Here is a 17024-nt window from a genome sequence, read left to right as displayed (position 1 = left end):
GACTCTGAAACAACAGATGCCAGAGCCTCTGGAGGCCACGCTGGCGGACACGGATGCCCACATTAAAGGTGCAGCTCTGAGGAGCTGGGGCGGGCATGGGGCGCTCTGAAACCAGCAAGGCTGGGGTTGACAGGTGAGGGAGACACAGAGCGACGCTGCAGGAACCAGCACTGCCACAGCTGACCATCATCCTTGGTGTTTGCTTCTCATTAATTACTTTTTAAAAATTATTCACCGAGCATGCTCTCATGTCACTGATTGGCAGAACCACACGAGTATATGAACCGGGTCCAGGGAAGGCATTTGGTGTCTAGACTGCTCAGCTGTGTCCCACAGCACTCTCGGGCTCTACAATGGCGCCTCATGCCCAAGGACGCTGTGGACGCCCAGGAAGTCCAGGTGCCTGGAGCTGACACCCATCGAACGCCCAGCCAAGGAGACCGTTCCCAGGTACTGTGACACCTCAATAGCTTGTAAGTGGACGCTAGAAGGTTCACTTTCTCAGGATCACATCCTGCACTTTGTTGAAATGTCAATATTACATTTTCAACACCAAAGCCAGAGAGGGTTCTCGCTGCAAGCTGTTCCCCATCCGACCCAGGATGGGACACACGGAGACCACAACCCACCCAGGACCGGGCAAAGGAAGCTCCTCACTGAGCACTAGTTCAAAGCTGCTCAGGAATGAAATGGATACTCTGATGGATACAGGCTGGGGCTCCCACCCTGACTACCAACAGATCTGGGGCGGATGATTTCATTAGGTTCAAGGGTTAAGTTTTCAGAGTGTCCCATAGGATTCAGTGCAAAGACTGCTCTATCCCAAGGCAGCAGTGGAGGAGAAGTCCCTGAGTCCTGAGGGACAGATAGCTCCTATGCAGTGGGCAAACCCCAGGACCCTATTTCCTCTTACTGACCTTCCCCTGCTTCTTTCCTTAACTCCTCTGGGCCCCCCACCAACAGCATGTCAGGGTTCAGGGCTGACTGTACGGAGCAGCTCTGAGTGCCCTGGGCAGTGGGAAGGAAAAGGGGACGTACAATAAACCTGACAAGCTCGGAGGGTACGTGGCGGCCTGACAAGCTCACTGACCGAGAGTGACCCCACGAGATGGTCTGACCACCAACTGTGCAGGTCACGGCAGGCTGTCCCACCCAGGCTAGGGCTCCTCAGCAAAGGTCTGACTCTGCCTTATGTGAACTCTGCCCACTGTTGTTGTGTAACTGGGACAGCACAAAGTCAGTGCGTTCCATGCTCTGTCCTTCCGTCTCCTCCTTTGATTCGAATGCATAACATCAGCTGCAAAACTGCTATTCTCCAGAGCATTTGAGATTTTGCTTCCCAGCAATTGTCTGTTTGTCTCAAAGTCAAAAATTATCTACAGGTTTGCATGTTCCTTACATGGACAGCAGCAATGTGACACCTCCCTGGACTGCAGTGTGACCTGGGAGGGATCCGACCTACAGCGCTGGTGCTAGTGGGGCTCTCAGGGAGGTCCCACCGCCCAGCCCAGCGACTTACAGCACAAAGAGGTCCTCTTCACACGGGCCGTAGTCCCCCTCCACCTCCTGGGAGTACAGCAGCGTCTGCCTGTTGTGGGGAAGCACCATGAGACTCTGCAGGGCTGCAAGGTCTCTGTCATCGGCTAGGTCTTTGTGAGGGCATCCACAGACCGCCTCCACCCGGAAGGAGGAGGACCCAGAGCAGGCTCCCATCCAAAGGCAGGGAGAGAAGGGGCCGGACAGGAATAAATAGGGCTGGGAGTCAAACCCTGGGTCCAGGGCTGGGTCTGGTCCTGTGTCCCCTCAAGCAAGTGGCCATCTTTCCCATTTGCCCATCAGGTGGGATGCTGATGAGGCCACTGGTTTTGCAGGACAGTGAATTGTGGAGCATGATGAGGCAGCTCAGAGCTGCAGTGCACATGCCAGATGCTCCATGCCTGCCTCTGCCCTGGGCTTCACAGATTCAAGGCCATCAGAAAGTAGGCCCCCCCGCCCCCATGCGGATCTGCTATGCTATCAGGAGGCTGTGCTGGGCCCTGCTTCTTCACCGCCCACCGCCAAGGCCTGCCATGTGTTCTTAGGGGAGGGTGGGCTGGATGGGATGGCAGAGACCCCCGGCCCAGGGGTCCCACCTGGGGACATCTCCCCGAGGGCGCTGCCGGGCTCTACCTCTGCTCGTTGAGCCGCCGGTACTTCTCCCGGTCGGCGCTGTTGATCTTCAGCAGGGGCTGCAGGTGGTCGTGGTGCGTCTTCACATTCTGGTTGTCCACATAGACATCGTACAGCTCCCGCTTCTCCTCGAAAATCTTCTCTGTGGTGCCTGTGAGACCCAAGGTCAGGAGCTGGGACCTAGAGGCTGTCACCCGCTGGGGAACCGGAGCCCGGGAGCCCGGGTCCCTGAGGAGAAGAGCCTCTGGGGAGCTGGGAGGCGGTGGGAGGTACTCGGGGCGGAGGCATGTGGGCAGGAGGCGGGGAGGGCCCTGTACTCACAGGCCACATAGGACACCTCTACCTCCAGGCTCTCGATGTCGGCCACATTCACGTAGAAGAAAGGCTTAGACTCAGGGATGGTGCCCCCGAGGCCAGGCAGGGAGACGTTGGCCAGGCAGCAGCAGCAGTATACTGTGGGGACAGAGACGGTGAAGGGTAGTCTGTTGCTCCCGGTCCTTCCGCCTGCGAAGCCGGCCCTCTCTGATCCCTCAGCCTCCAAGAATGGTATGGAGGGCTTTGCTCTATGCTGCCCAGGCGCCTGAGTAGCAGGTGGTCCTGATTCCAATGAGGTGATGGGAGCCTGTTAGGTACTGCAGCAGAACTGAGTCCTCAAGGCCACACCAGTGATGGCCTACGAGACCAGTGAGTAGGTCTCAGTCTTCCCCACACTAGGGCTTGCTAAGGAGGGGCACTGCTGACCTGACTTCCTCAAAATTCCCGCCTACTAGGACCTCCACCTTCTGGCCCCTCCCTCCTGACAGTCTCATCTCAGTCTCCTCTGTCTTCCTCCTTATGATTCACCTCCTGAGCTTCTCATCCCTCCCTCTCCCCATGGTGATCAACCCAATATTCCCCAGGGTCCTGACACAATTACACCAGTGCCCGGTGGACATCTGGAGAAGGCCTCACAGCACCCACTCACCATGTCCAAAGTTCACTCTCACACCACCTCCTCCTCTGGTGGCCCCACCATCCTTGTCACCCTAGACTCTTCCACCATTACAACCTCATACACATCTGAACATTACAACCCAACCATGCACCAAATGCTGTCAAGCTTATCTCTTAACTACAATCCATCTTCTCTGCTCTAATCCAGACCCTTATCTGTCATGGCATCATTGGTACGTCACCCAGTGCATTTTCTGCATTGCCACAAGTCCACATTCTAAATCCAGATCCAACCAGATCCAAACTCTGGCCCCCTCCCTTGATAAGTTTCCTTCTGAACTTGGTCAACAATGGAAGGACTCAAGCATTTGCCCTGGGGAACTCAGGAAGAGCCTCTGACATTGGCCTTTAGTTACCTCGATAGCATACGACACCCACAGGAGGGGGAGAAAATATCAGAATGCGCTTTCTCAGTAAGGCAAATTTCCAAAGAATGAGGATCTGTTCTCCAAAGAACTTAATAAACTGAGACATGCAGCCAGCTGGGTGTGTAATCTGAAAAAATAAAAAGGGAGGGATAGCTTGTTAGAAACATCATTCAAAAAATATTCAAACAATAAAAACAATCACAATAATTCAAACACTTGTAAATAGCATGCTCATTAAACAATGAGTGGGTTACCAAAAAAGATCAAAGAAATAAAAAACATCCTGGAAACAAACGGCAATGAAAACACAACAATCCAAAATCACTGGGACACAGTGAAAGCAGTCCTGAGAGGGAAGTTCATAGCATTACAGGCCCCACCTCAAAAAACAAGAAAAACTGGTAATAAACCATCTAACTCTGCAACTTGAAAAATTAGAAAGAGAGCAACAAGAAAATCCCAATGTGAGCAGAAGGAAGTAAATAATAAAGATCAAAGCGGAAATAAATGACATAGAGACCAAAAAAAACAATACAAAATTCAATGAAACCAAGAGCTGGTTCTTTGAAAGGATAAACAAGATCGATGAGCCTCTAGCCAGGCTCACCAAGAAGCAAAGAGAGAGGACCCAAACAAACAAAATCAGAAATGAAAGAGACAGAAAAACAATAGACCCCACAGAAATACAAAAAATCATAACTCTATTCCAACAACCTGGTCAACCTAGAAGAAATGGACATATTCCTACAAAAAATATTCGATACAGGTGTGTGTGAACCCCTCTAAAATAAACACCAAGTATAACCAACAGATGCAAGGATAGTTACTTCCACATAAAGTGATAGTTTCCTCTTTCAAAGTCCCATCTTTAAATTAGATGCCTATCACTCAACAGCTCTCCTGACATACTGAAATTTGAATTCAAGGGTCATTAACTACTTTACTCAGGAGAGACAGGTGCTGGGAAAACAGGACTGAACAAAACTTCTTAAAAGTCATAAATAGAAGTATCTGATGTGACAGTACACCCCAGGGAGAATATTTGACTCACAAACATTACTGGGTGCTGGAAGGTATAAAATGATAAGCATAGGGTCCCAAATTAGGTCCCCAAATATATGGGGACCCAGCTGCTGTGCGGAATGAGGTCTCTGCGAAGCCTGCTGGCCGCCTCTGAGCCCCTCAGCCTCCAAGGATGCTATTGAGGGCTTTGCTCTGTGCTGTCCAGGTGGTCCTGCATTCTGAGCTCACCAGGAGGAGGACCCACAAGGAACAGTCCACTGGACTTCAACTGCAACCATCTCTCCTTTCATGGTAAACACAGAAGCCTGTCACTCAGTCAGTAAGGTATGGAGGCCCTCAGTCCAAAGCCCTCAAGGAACTCAATGCTCCCAACAACTATGTGAGCTCAGAAGTGGGTACACTTCCCTAGTCGAGCCTTCAGATGAGACTCAAACCCTAACTGACACCTTAACTATGGTCTCACAAGAGATCATTAAGCAGAGTACCCAGCTAAGCCGTGCCTGATTCCTGACCCACAGAAACTGTGAGATGATAAAGATACACTGGTTTAAACCATTAATTTGGCAGCCATTGTTAGCCATGCCTTCCCTCAGTTTCGAGTCAGCATCCCTCACTTTCTGCCTATCCAAACACTTCAGAGATCACCTCCTCTTCCAAAAATCCTTCCCTGATTTCTCACTTAAACTCATGATGTAATTTCTCTATTAGGAAGCTCAAGGTTTCTGATGTACCATGTGACTACCTACAGGGTCACAAGTTCATAGTCATCGTTTTCCCTCCCAACACCTAACACTTGGCCAGGTGTTTTGTTAACTGTAAACAAATATATCCCTCGTACAAAGGCACGGTACTTTGGGAAAAAACAAACAATAAAGCAACATCCAAAACACTCTAACAAAAAATATATGACTTGAAAATGTCTGAATCAATAGACTCAAACCCACCTCTTTCCCCCTAGAATCCACCCGAACTGGCCTATCAATACAATTTTGCGCAAAGATTTTGAAGGGTATAGAAAGCACAGTGTTTAAGGTAACTTGCTTTACATTTTAAAAGAACCCAAATACTAGTTAGAAATCCTACTCTATCAAAAGTGGATGTTGGGCACGAGCCCAAAACATAAATTCCTTATTAATTAAAAACACAACTAAGCACTACTGTATGCAGACACAAGCCTAGAATGTGCGAGAGTACAGCAGACCTCACCTTCATCTCCGGGTACATGTACCGGTGGATGGAAGGCAGCCAATAGACGGGGGGCAGGCTGCCGCCTCTCCCGGGACCAGCATGGAGCACCCCTTTCTTGTCCTCGTAGAAGGCAGCCAGATGGGAATAGTGTCCTGGTGTCTCCAGTTGGTGCCTGCAAACAGACACATGCAGGGTGAGATTGAGACCTGGTGGCTGCCACAGTTCTGTCCCTTACCGCTCCCCCCCTCCCCCGCCCCTTCCACATCCCTGTCCCAAGGGCTGCAACACTTGGGGCAAAGGCCCTGATAATCTGAAAGATCCCTTTTCTGAGGTTGCCCAGGACGCCCCCTCGGGGATTACAAATCCTCAGGAAAAGCTCCAGCATGGGATCCGATACTCCCCGACAGGTAGGGGACGCTTTTCCTGCTTACAGGGAACAGGCAGAATTCTCAGACTGTGAGCAATGCCTATCGTTTCTGGGCGAGGTGTGCTGACCACTGTGTGGGGCTGCCCAGAGCCTGGCTGTGGGCCTGGGAAGACCACGATCCCTGTTCTGAGCTGCTCTTTGTTGAGAAATCATGCTTGCGGCTTTGTTGTTGTGAGAGAATAAGAGGAAGCAGTGTCTCAAACAAGAGGAAACAATTATCGGATGTCACTAAGGGCTCAGAATTTCTGCACCAAGTAAATAAAAAGCTCAGAATCTCTTCCTCCCCTCCCCCTCTTTCCCTCTTGGGATGGCAGGGCCTGGTGGTGACCATCTGACCCCAAATCACGAAAGCTGCCTGGAGGCCCTGGACCACTTAGACAACAGGGATCCTGCCTTCACGGTGAATGCAGGAGTGCAGGGAGTACTATTTGGCACTATGTTTAATGGGGGTGTTAAAGGTTGAACTGTGTTTCCCCCCCAAAATATGTTGGAGTTCTAACCCCCAGCACCTCAGAATGTGACCTTATTTGGAAACTAGTGACCTTGTGCATGGATTCATGCACATTGAAAAGCAATTAATTAGAAGGTGGCCGGCAGGGCAGGACTGGGCTAGAAGGGCCAGACACGCCCTGGAGCCAACCTCCCACGGTCCCTCCCTGGCATCTGTGGAGTGAGCAGGGTCCCCTCTGGCAGGTATGGTCCCTCCACCTGGCCTGTAGGGATAGGGTAGAACAGGTTCTCTGTCATCCCCCAAGGGGACCCAGAGTACGAGAGGGCACTCTGCAAAGTGGCTGTCATACAGGGTGTAGGATGCAAACGCAAGTGTGCAGTGAACCAGATTTGAGGCTGACAGTGCCCCAGCAACAACAAAAGCCACGGCCAAAGGTGGAATCACCCAGCCCTGTGAGGAAGGCTCCCTTCTCTCTGGTTTGGGGATACGTCACCTGAGAACTGCCTAGCTTAGCAGCTCCTGCATTGAGCGTCTGCCCCCTGGTGGTCCATGTACTTTATAGCTAGGTTGGACAGACACTTACTAGTAGCATATTAGCCATTTATATAGATAGATATATAGAAAGGGTCTTTACAGATAATTAAGATGAGTCTTAACCCAATGTGACTGGGTTCCTTATAAAAAGGAGAAATTTGGACACAGCCACACACATGCAGGGAGGACGCCTGGAGAGGATGAAGGCAGAGAGCAGGAGTGATCATCTACAGGCCGTGAGGGCAAGGCCGCCAGCAAACCCCACTGCGGAGAGGCAGACACATCGCCCCTCCCTGCCTCACAGGAGTCAGCCCTGCCAGCACCCTGATTTTATTCTCTGACCTCTAGACTGTAATAAACACATTTCTGTTCTAAGTCACCCAGTTTTTGGTACTTTGTTAAGACAACCCTAGGACATAGGGAGGAATAAGAGAGGCACCTACACCTTTTTAGCTTATTTGTTCTTTCTCGGCTGCAACAAAAAAGAATCCAAATCTAGCTTTACCGAGCAAGGGGAGGCCCCTCTAATTATGGCTGGAACATCTCCCCAAACCGTCAGTGCTGCTGACCACAAATGTGACACCAACCACTAGACCCAAAACTTTCATCGTCCAACCTGCTCCCCTCCAGAGTGACTAGCACCCCAGCCTGAGGCCACGGCTGCCACTTCACCTTGAGGTCCCAGGCAAGTCACTCCACTTTTCTTTTTTCTTTTGCTTTTTTAAAAAATATATTTTACTGATTTTTAACAGAGAGGAAGGGAGAGGGATAGAGAGTAAGAAACATCGATGAGAGAGAGTCTTCGATCAGCTGCCTCCTGCACACCCCCTATTGGGGATGTGCCTGCAACCAAGGTACATGCCGTTGACCGGAATCGAACCTGTGACCCTTGAGTCCGCAGGCCGACACTTTATCCACTAAGCCAAACCAGTTAGGGCCACTCCACTTTTCAAAACCCATGATCTCTTTCCTTAAAATGCAGATGGTACATTTCAGTAGACATCGGCACCACTTAGATTACTTTGAGATGTAAATGAAATGAAGTAGAAAAGGTGCCTCACGCCATTTGTGACACGTGGGTCACACACACATCAGTCCCTGTGATCCTATAGTGGCCAGCCAGGCGCACAAGGAGGGCTCAAAACCAGGGGATGGGGAGGGTTCTGGGCAAGCCCAGGAGGAGACCTTTAGGCAAATTTACATTTTAAAAAGAAAACAACAACAACATTAACTACATTTAATGAATGATTACTAAAATAAGTACCTCCTGAGTATTAGCTCTGTAATTCGGGGGTTCCTGTACTTTCTGCTTTAAGTTTTGCCCAGGAAACTTACAGTCACTTCTCGCGCTCTTACAGAAAGGTTCCCGTGGATGGGAAACCCGCCATGACTCACTCAGTTGTGTTTGTCTATCGGAGCAGATGGCAGATTTCAGATACTCTTCAGGGCTGTGTATCAAACTGGTGCAAGTATGATTAATACAAAATAACACAAAGACGAGATTATGTTCAAGGGTGTTTTCATTAGGACCTAATTTCCCTAAAGAGAAGAGTGAGATTCATTTACTGTTTTTTTAGTACTGTATTTTCCGCATTAAAGGGGGTAATTTGTGTAACGATTTATTACTTTCTCGGTTCATTGGTGATTTGCTGCTCTGCTGACTGTCTGTTTGGCTTGGCTGCATTAAGTGCTATGCTTGAACCAAGACTCTAAAGAAAAGCTCTGAGTCAGGGTCTCTTAGACAAAAAACTGGCTTCAGAATCCTGTCCTCTGACCGCCTCAGACTCTCCCAGCTGATGGAGTGGAGTGGGCAGGAATATGAAAAGCAGAATAGAAACATCGACATCAACCCAAATTGGCAGTTCCTGCGTAACTTGTAAACAACTGTGGTATGAAAGCCTCAAAATGTAAACACTACAGATTTTGCAATAAACAAGACTGATCATCAAACCATAATGCCAAGATAAATGGAAAGGAGCTGCAACAAAGCTCAGAGCCAGAAGGTAAAGTGGCAAACAGATTATGCAGGAGACCTCTTGGTGATCTTACCTAGGAGGATGCTCAGATTAACATTACCACGTGAAAATGTAGGCCACACATCTATGCAGATGTCCAAGAGGCGTGACATGGTAAAAGCTGACGAGTAATTGACACAATACTAGTACATGCTATTGATACGAAGCTCTGGCTTCTGGACCAGATCAAGGATCCTGGCAGGACCAGAGGCACTGGCACTCTCCAGAAACACACAGCCTCCTCACGGATTCGAACGTTTATGAGACCATGCAGACTCCCACTTCGGCTCTCCCCTCCTTCCCCCACCGCACCCAGCAATAAGGCATTGGTGTAAGAACGAGAGATGCTGCTAGGCAATGACTACACCATCGCTGGGTGTGCACATTACCCTCTGAACCAGTCTGTCTCTGGCTTTGCAAGTGCAGGAAAGCATGCATTTCCACGGACTGCTGGTGCAGGTCCACATGGTACCATCTTCTGCAGGGTCACTTGCAATGTCTAGTAAATTGTACACTGTATATACCCTTGACCCTAGGGTTCCATTTCCATTTCCTAAAGAACTCCATATATGGATGTGAACAAACATTTACCTACAGGGATGCTCATTTTATACTGGTGGGGGGGAAAAGCAATCTAGAAGCCCCCAAATGGTGAAATAGTTACATAAATTGTGATCATCTATATGCTGAACTACAATGAAACCACCAAAATGATGGTGAGGATTCAGTTATTATATACTAAAAGGATAGAAAATTTAGATTTAGATAGTGAATGACTTGTGTGTTTTTTTTAATAACATATATGTATGTGCTTATTTATAAAAGGGCAAAAGACTAGAAGGATATAAATGTTAACAGTAGATATGTCCAGCTGGTGATGTCATGTTCATTTTTTCTTGGAGTTTTGTGTCTATTTTTCCAAGTTCTCTATGTTAAGTATGTGCTACTTTTATATTTAGTCTTTTTAAACATTTTGTTATGGAAATTTTGAATTATATGCAGAAAGTAGAAAGACGAAAATAATAAACCTTCTCTTCATCACTTAGCTTCAACTATGATCAATATTTTATCAATACGGTTATATCTATATCCTGTTCCCCTCCACTCTTTTTCCTGAAATGTTTTAAATATTTTATTACATTTTACCCATAAATACTTCAGTGGGCATCTCTAATGGATAAAATCTAATTTAAAAAATAGCATAACCACAATGCCATATCTCATCTATATTTATAATAATACCTTACTATAAACTAGTATCCAGTCCACATTCAAATTATACCAGCTGCCCCCAAAATGTCGTTTGAGTTGTTTGTATGAATCAAGATCTAAGCAAAGTCCCAAAATGTAGTGCCGTGTCTTAACTCTTTCACTTTACAACACTCCCTCTTCCTTTTCTCATTGTTTTATCATAAAGCAGCTCTCCAGCATCTTAGAATTATTAGGGAAGAGTCACAGAAAGGAGTTATAGATGAACCACTAATAAGTAAGTTTGGGATAAAAAAAAATAAGAATGAATATAAAACAGAGATTAGATGTTTTCAGAAATCCATTCTGGTTAGTTTATATAAATGTCATGACTACAGTTTAGTATCACCCCTGCCTAGACCCGGGCCTCCCTCATGATGCTTCTATCTTTTCCTCATAGTCTCTCCTTCAAGTCTCTTTTCTCATGTTACCTCAAGCCCTCTTCAACCACCTTTCTAGCTATAACTCAAAATCTGAAAGCCAGAAAAAAAGATTAATGATTCACCAAAGGAGAGAATCTGCATGACAAAAAAAGTAATGTTAGACAATAAATGACAAAGTGGAAAAATATTTTCAATTTATGTCACAAAGAACAAATCTCCCATTGTACAGAGAAATCTTATACATTAATTTTTAAAAGGCCAACAATCCAAAACAAATGTATGGGAACAGTTCATAGAAAAGACAAATAATTCAAACTCAACCTCACTTGTAAGAATAAAAATGCAGCCCAGGTGGTATGGCTCTATGGTTGAGCATCGACCTATGAACTAGGAGGTCACAGTTTGATTCCCAATTCCCAATACCCAGTTGGGGCACATGCCCAGGTTGCAGGCTCAATCACTAGTAGGGGGCATGCAGGAAGCAGCCTATCAATGATTCTCTCTCATCAATGAAGTTCTATCTCCCTCTCCCTTCCTCTCTGAAATCAATAGAAATATATTTTTAAAAATGCAAATTAAAACTACTCATGTACCATGTTTTACCTACCAGAATGCCCAAAATTCAAGGCTTTTATCTTTGTGTGGGCAATGTGGCGAGGAAACAGCAACCCCCTGAATTACTGTTGGGCATGCAAAATGGTACAGTCTCTACGGAAAGCAATGTAACAATCTCTCTTAACATTAGAAATACATATACCCTTTGAACTACTAGTTTTATTTCTGGGAATTGAATGAACACATATTCTGCTGACTTATGAAGTGATACTTGTTCATGGGTGTTCAGTGCAGTGTTATTTGAAATATCAAAAGACTGGAAAGAACCAAGTGCCTATCAATACAGGACTTGACAAAGAATACATGGTTCTTCTATACAGGACACATTTACAACTGTAAGAAACAAGAAAGAAACATCGTTGAAGATATGAAATATGAGAAGACCTCCCAAATATAATGTTTAATGAAAGCGGCAAGGCACAAAACATGTAGAACACGTTACCTTATATATGAAGAGGGGGAAATGAGAGTCTACATTTGCATTTGTATACACATATACACAAGGTCTAGAAAAATACATGAGAAATTGACAGTGATTACTGGGATAATTGGATGGATGTGGGAACTGTACCAACTTAATTGTTTGCTAGTGGTAGAGACTGTCATTCTCTTATTCCTTTAGTAATAGGACCTTCCAAATTTTAACTGCTCACATAGCCACCAAGTTTAAGACCACATTTCCCAGACTTTCTTGCTGTAAGGTGTGGCTAGTGATTAAGATGGGGCCAATGGAATGCGAGCAGAAGCAATGTGTTCCTGGGACGTAGGACATGTTAATGATCAGCAGGCTTCTACCATGTGGATGAAGACAATTCTCTAGCCAAAACCGGTTTGGCTCAGTGGATAGAGCTTAGGTCTGTGGCTGAAAGGTCCCAGGTTTGATTCTGATCAAAGGCATTACCTTGGTTGCAGGCATATCCCCAGTAGTGGTATGCAGGAGGCAGCTAATTGATGTTTCTCTCTCATCGATGTTTCTAACTCTCTATACCTCTCCCTTCCTTTCTGTAATAAATAAATAAATAAATAAATAAATAAATAAATAAATTATATATATATATATATATATATATATATATATATATATATATATATTTAAAGACAATTCTCTAGAAGATAAGACAGAAAGACCTGGGTCCCAGGATGACCCAGAACAGCCACCTACCATCCTGGAGGGCTTTTCCCATTTGGGACAATCATGCTAAAAAAAGAGCTGTATTTTTACTTTGTTTAATTTGCTGCATTTTGGATTTCTTTGTTAAAGCAATGTAGCCTAGCTAAAGCAAAAAAATGACATCTAGAAATGAGTAGCCACAGTGTCAAAACCACACGTGGCACTGGCTTAGCAGCTGGGAAGGGAAAGGGGTAACAAAATATTGCAGACTCAAAAGAAAGCTGGTGACCCTTATTATATTGGAACATAAAATTGCTAGCACTTCAATAACTTGGGAGGCAAGCCCTGCATCATCTGAGAGGCAGCAGTGGGAACCAGAATGTTGACTGCTCCTTGCTGTTGTTAGTGAGCTATAAATTGTCACGTGACCGGCCTATAAAAGTCTGACTTTTCAACCTTCAAAGAAACCACTAGACACCCCCAAATCTACACCAGCAGAAAAATGTGTCCTAAAACTGGCAACCTCAAGAAGTGGTTGGGAAGTGGTCATGAGGGAGGTGGACATGACCTTAGAAAGAAGCAAAGCCTAGCCATGGGCCTCCGCTCTGTTGGGACAAGGAGCCTGCAATCCTGCTCGGTGGAATCTCACTGCTGTTATGGACTAACAACTGCCTGTACTTCCTCTCTTCCCTTTCCCAAAAGGAGTTTACATGGTGGTTTCAACTCTAGCTTCTATATTGTATCTGGGAGTTGAGGAATGGGTGAATCTGCCTATTCTTTGATAGGTTTCTCCTAATGAAAAGGTCTGCCTCAGATCACATGGAAACCCTCGATCTCAGCCCGGAGGCATTAACAGAACGAGCCTCTGTGAGGTCTCTCTTGGGGTGGGAAGAAGAGCACATGAGGGTGCCCAGTGAGCTAGAGGGCCAAACAGAGGAGGGGTTGCTAATTTCCCTTCCAAATCCATTCTTTCCTCTTCCTGTTTATAACAGAAGCCCCAGAATTTTAACTGGTCTCAAGGTCACCTACCTAGCAAAGGCCCTTCCAGTCTCCCCTGCTGTGAGGTGTCTCTGTGACTGAGAACATGATAACAGAGTGGAAAGTGATGCAGGCAACTCCCAGGCCTCCCTGTCCGCTGGGCTGGATGGAGCCATAGTATTGGGAGCAGCTCTGAACACTGAGGGCCGCTCAGAACACAGAAAACCACTCTGAGAACTTGGTGGGATACTGAGAGAGAAGCAGCATGGGTCCCTGACGATCATGTGGAACGCAGGCTGCCCGCCCTCACCACCTGTCTCTCTACAGATTGTTCCATGAGAGAAGGAACCTTCTATCTTATTAGAGCCATTGTATCTCTTATCACCATTGAGCCAGGGCCCTGATATCTTTGTATAACTGTAGAAGGTACTGGCTATTTGGGAAATTAATATTTTCAAAAGGAATAATAAATTTTAAAAAGTGTCAGGATCTGCCCTAACTGGTTTGGCTCAGTGGATAGATTGTCGGCCTGCGTATTCAAGGGTCCCAGGTTTGATTCTGGTCCAAGGGCATGTATCTTGGTTGCTAGCACATCCCCAGGCGTGCAAGAGGCAGCTGATTGATGTTTCTCTCTCATCCATGTTTCTCACTCTCTATCCCTCTCTCTTCCTCTCTGTAAAAAATCAATTTTATATATATATATATATATATATATATATATATATATAGTGTCAGGATCTGATAAGAAATGTTTTTCTTTTACTCCATAATATTACTTTTGAGACTCAAAACTGAAGGAATATTTAAAATAGAGAAAAAAGATACATGCAGTGTTCACTGCAGCTCTAAAACATAGAGAAGCAGTTAAAAAAAAAAAGTTAGAAACATGCTAAATCCTCAGCCCCAGGGAATAATAAAATAAACTGTAGGCCAGCTCTAGCATTATAGAGCTATTAAAATTATCCAAATAATAATACAGAGAGAACATATGCATGACTGGTACCCCTGAAGAAGGAAAAATTGAATATTTTATTATAGAAGGAAAGATTCCTGAAATTAAAAATAAAAGACATATCTGTATATCAAAGGGGGCAAACTATCCCAGAAAAAGACAAGTTCAGAAACATCACAGATAGAGAAAGAACCTAAGGTACCGAGACAGAAACAACTTCTCCAAAACAATATTAGGAGATAGGCCAGCATCCTGAGATGAGAAAAGGAAGACTCAAGAATCTTATAACCAGTCGAGAGTACAGGTAACAGACCAATACGATTAAGCAAGTAAGACTTCAGAGAAGGCAGCACTCAATCCTTTTATGGGGGGAAAAAAGTGCTTTAGGCAAAAATCCAACCAACCAAGAAATAAATCACGTCGGAATTTAGGACTGTAGTAAGCCATGTCGAGTCCTGAAAGAGGTAAGAAATCTGCAACTGAGAGTTAAGAACTGAGGGAATTATAATTATATAACTTCATGTAATAGATCTTGCAAACTATAAAAATTGAGATGGGAAGTAGGGGAGAAGAACTGGGAAGGAGTATAAAATAATGGACTCTGTCAGCAGCTGAAATGCAATTTAAAAACCAATGACACCTATACAAAGATTTCTTCACTTTACTGTACATGTTATTCCTCAATAAAAATAAGAATGATACCGCATCTTCATGGTTTTCATCTTTTTTTCTTAACTTTGGAGGAAGAGATCAAGAAATAAGATATCTTATTGTGGAAAAAATATATATTCCCTTAAAGTCTGACAATTCCTTCAGTTTCATTTATTCTGTTCCTAATAGATACAAAATTAAATATACTTCATGAAAACAGCCTATATGATAAAATTAAATCCTTATAAAATATTAATTGCAGTTTTATAAAATTATTTCTATTTTATAATGGTATTTACTGCATATTGAAAATAGATCTCTCGCTGAGTGGGAGGATTTTACAAAATGAACATCTCTCTGAGTGTTTGGAGGATTTTAAAAATTCATTTTTATTTCCATATAAATTTTTAAATAAACAAGCCCCCCCCCCAACAATAAATTTCATGTTGTTCCAAAGATAATGATCATAAGAGATTATATAAAAAATAAAAATAATGATACATTTAAAAAGTACAGGAGATAAGTGTATGTATGTATATATATTGTATAATGACAGGGATATATTTTTTATAGTATACACACACACACACACACACACACACACGTCAGAAAGGAGGCAAATGTACTAAAATTTTAACAACATTTTAAGGATTAGGGATAGATTTCTCCCTCAAAATCTGAAATGAAATTGGAGTACTTACATAGTAAAGAAAAAAGAAAAAGTTAAGTGACCAATAGTTTTGCTACTTCTGCAAAAATTCCCTTCCTATTACCCACGTAATAATTCTCCTAAATAAATGATTAGGCTTTTAAAAAATTATGAGTTTGTTTGCCTTCCTGGGGCGAGGAGGTTATTATCATGGCTCCAGGAAACAAAGGTCATGCACATGGCAGCAAATTATTTAATCAGACAAAATGGATGACTGTTAAAATAAGGCAAAATCTACCCCAGCTTTCATTATAGTATGAAGAATTATTAGGTGATACCTTAGCTGAAACAGAAACACCACCACCTGAGGGATGAAATATGATCGAGGAGGCTCTTGGAAAGGTATCTGTTGCTTTGGCACACAACCTTCATCGCCAAGGACTCATCAAGACACCAGCTGGCAAATTCCTGCCGCCCCCTCACGTGTATCTAAGCCACGTACCGAACCTGGTTCTCCAAGAAGTGCATGTACCGGTAAAGCAGGGTGTAGGACGGAGACAGGATACCCACGGACTTCATGCGTGCTCCGCGCTCCAGCTCGCTCTCCACGGGCATGTTGGCGAAGCAGGCCAGGCCGAAGAAGGGCCCCTTCCGGAAATAGCTAAAATGGACCAAATAAGCAGTGTGGTTCAAAATCAGGGAGATTTTGTTTTGCTTTGTTTTTTGTTTTTGTTTTTTTCATTTGAGATGCAGTCCCCAAGAAAAGAACAAAACTGTGTCCAAGGCTTTTTGTAAGAAAGCTCAGCCTAAAAATAACACCTTCTTAGGATCACAAGGGAACAATTAGCCTAGGCTACTCAACCTCCGAAACAAGACACCCAAGCTCTAAAGAAATGATGGAGCTCACCAAGGGGCATCCAGCTGAAGCCAGGACTGATCTCTGGCAAGCCTGCTACCCAACTGCCCAAGACCATGAATATGTCCCTTCTCCCCTCCTGCATAATTAAGAACTTGATGGAAGACCTAAGTACATAGATTCATCTCCAGGCCTGTCTGGAACCAGCAATCCGTGTCATTAGTGTAAATAGTGTTGACTCTTTCCTCTCTTCCTGAGGCTCTGATCTAACAGACCCTGTGACCAGAGCGGCTACATTTCCTTCCTCTTTCTCACACTGCATCAGTCATGCGTTCAGCCCAAGGGGAAGGTTAAAGCAACTTCGTTACGCTAATGTTCCTTTCCCTTTGCTCCTTCTCCCAAGAACCTTAATT

The 17024-nt window shown here is 44.8% G+C and overlaps 1 protein-coding gene across 2 annotated transcripts in view; it reads right to left on the bottom strand.

The window, feature by feature from the left end:
- Window positions 1–17024, bottom strand: part of DENND11 (DENN domain containing 11) — a 41221-nt gene that overhangs the window by 6408 nt on the left and 17789 nt on the right. The window contains exons 3-8 of one of the 2 annotated variants that reach the window (XM_084896769.1): window positions 16258–16416; window positions 5760–5913; window positions 3519–3657; window positions 2491–2622; window positions 2170–2320; window positions 1520–1588 (exon numbers count right to left, since the gene is read on the bottom strand). In XM_084896769.1, the coding sequence (XP_084752895.1) occupies window positions 1520–1588; window positions 2170–2320; window positions 2491–2622; window positions 3519–3657; window positions 5760–5913; window positions 16258–16416 (804 nt within the window). The remainder of the gene's footprint in view (window positions 1–1519; window positions 1589–2169; window positions 2321–2490; window positions 2623–3518; window positions 3658–5759; window positions 5914–16257; window positions 16417–17024) is intronic. The other variant, XM_084896770.1, reaches the window with a different exon arrangement.

Source organism: Pipistrellus hanaki, assembly GCF_964339955.1.
Source record: "Pipistrellus hanaki genome assembly, chromosome: 10".
Classification (NCBI taxonomy): Eukaryota; Metazoa; Chordata; class Mammalia; order Chiroptera; family Vespertilionidae; genus Pipistrellus; species Pipistrellus hanaki.
Note: the sequence above shows the minus strand (reverse complement) of the source record. Positions and strands in the feature narration are given on the sequence as shown.